Raw genomic sequence first — 1661 nt, 5'->3', positions numbered from 1 at the left:
AACATCATGAACAATCAACTACATATGCAAACATGTATGCAATGTACTCCAAAACTGACTCATTATGCATGCAATTCCATTCATGGACAACAAACGTCTTCTCAATCTTGTGCTCCCCAATGGCTTGCGCTCCCCACGGCGAAACACTCGGTCAAACAAACTTCTTTTCAAGCAACTCTTCTAACTGCGTCTTCAACTCCCCTAACTCTGAAGCAGATATTCTATAAGGAGGCATTGACATAGGACTAGTACCAGGTACTAAGTCTATAGGAAAATTACCTTGCCCTATGGCGGAAAATTATTGATATCATCTGGAAACACTTCTAGAAAGTCTCACACCACAGGTAACTCATCAATTTCCGCTTTACTTTCAGCCTTCATAGAAGCTAATATCATAAATACCTCAGCATCATCCCTCACGAATTCATCTACTTGCTTGGCAGACACAAATAACTCGTCGCTTACATCGAACTCTTGAAATGACACTGACTTATTGAAACAGTTGATATGCACATGGTTGAACTCCAACCAGCTTATTCCAATGATAACATCGAGTTTATTCAACGATAGACATACTAAGTCCATCCCAAAAATCTTACCATAAATGCTTTGCGGACAATTCAACAAACCAACAAAGTGGTTAACGGACCTAGAGTTAGTGTATCGACAATCATACTCCCAACCATAGAAGACTACTTTAAACACAATCTCTCAGCACAATCAAGCGAAACAAAAGAATGTATTTCATCTATGTCAATAATAGCAATCAATGGAATTTTATTAATAAAACACGTACCTCTAATCAATATTTTTGAGCTAGTAGTCTCTGATCCATACAAAGCAAAAACTTTTCCCCCGGACTGAACATTCTCTAGTTTTTGGCAGTGAGTGCTAATGTGACCCCTGTTCGCCACAATTATAACAAGTAGGTCCATCACTCTTGCAATTTTCAACAGTGTGACCCTTCTGTCCACATTTAAAGCACCTCAGAACTTTATTATTGCATTCATTTTCACGGTGGCCCGACTCTCCACACTTGAAACACTTGATAGAAACGAGAGTCTCTCCCCCACTTGGATTTTCCTCATCTGAAGCCTTATGCTTCCCTTTATCAATTGGATCACTATACTGATTCTTCCCTTTCTTCTCACTAATCTCCTATAATGAGCAGAATGAGCCATGATATCCTCATCATATATCCTACACTTATTCACTAGCATAGGAACTCGACGAATATTTTGATGACCAATACCTTGCTTGATCTCAGCATGCAGTCCACTTTCGAACTTGATGCACTTCGACCCCTCAGCATCCGCACCATTGTAGTATGGACAAAATTTCACCAATTCTTCGAACTTAGTAGCATACTCCGCAATAGTCATATTTCTCTACTTTAGTTCGAGGAACTTTATCTCCTTCTTACTGCGCACGTCATCTGAAAAATACTTATAAAAAAATGAGTCATGAACACAGGCAAGTTACCTCAGTACCAACAACTTTCGGTCTCTGAAGCATGTTATCCTACCAATCTTCAGCCTCTTCTTACAACATATGAGTACCAAACTGCACCTTCTGAACTTCAGTGCAAGTCATCACTCAAAAAATCTTCTCAATCTCTTTGAGTTATGCATGTGAACCCTCCGGATCATATCTTCCCTTGA

General features: G+C 39.4%; 1 protein-coding gene across 1 annotated transcript; it reads right to left on the bottom strand.

Annotated features, from left to right (window-relative positions):
* Positions 1-333: 333 nt before the first annotated feature.
* LOC127095865 (uncharacterized) lies at positions 334-1382 on the bottom strand. Its single transcript, XM_051034497.1, has 4 exons — positions 1215-1382; positions 986-1158; positions 797-903; positions 334-692 (listed from the first exon to the last, which is right to left on the bottom strand). The coding sequence occupies exons 1-4, from the start codon at positions 1380-1382 to the stop codon at positions 334-336; spliced, it is 807 nt and encodes a 268-aa protein (XP_050890454.1).
* Positions 1383-1661: the final 279 nt, after the last annotated feature.

The sequence above is a fragment of the Lathyrus oleraceus genome, chromosome 6, assembly GCF_024323335.1.
Source record: "Lathyrus oleraceus cultivar Zhongwan6 chromosome 6, CAAS_Psat_ZW6_1.0, whole genome shotgun sequence".
NCBI lineage: Eukaryota > Viridiplantae > Streptophyta > Magnoliopsida > Fabales > Fabaceae > Lathyrus > Lathyrus oleraceus.
The sequence above is the reverse complement of the archived record's forward strand: the minus strand, read 5'-3'. Positions and strand labels throughout refer to the sequence as shown.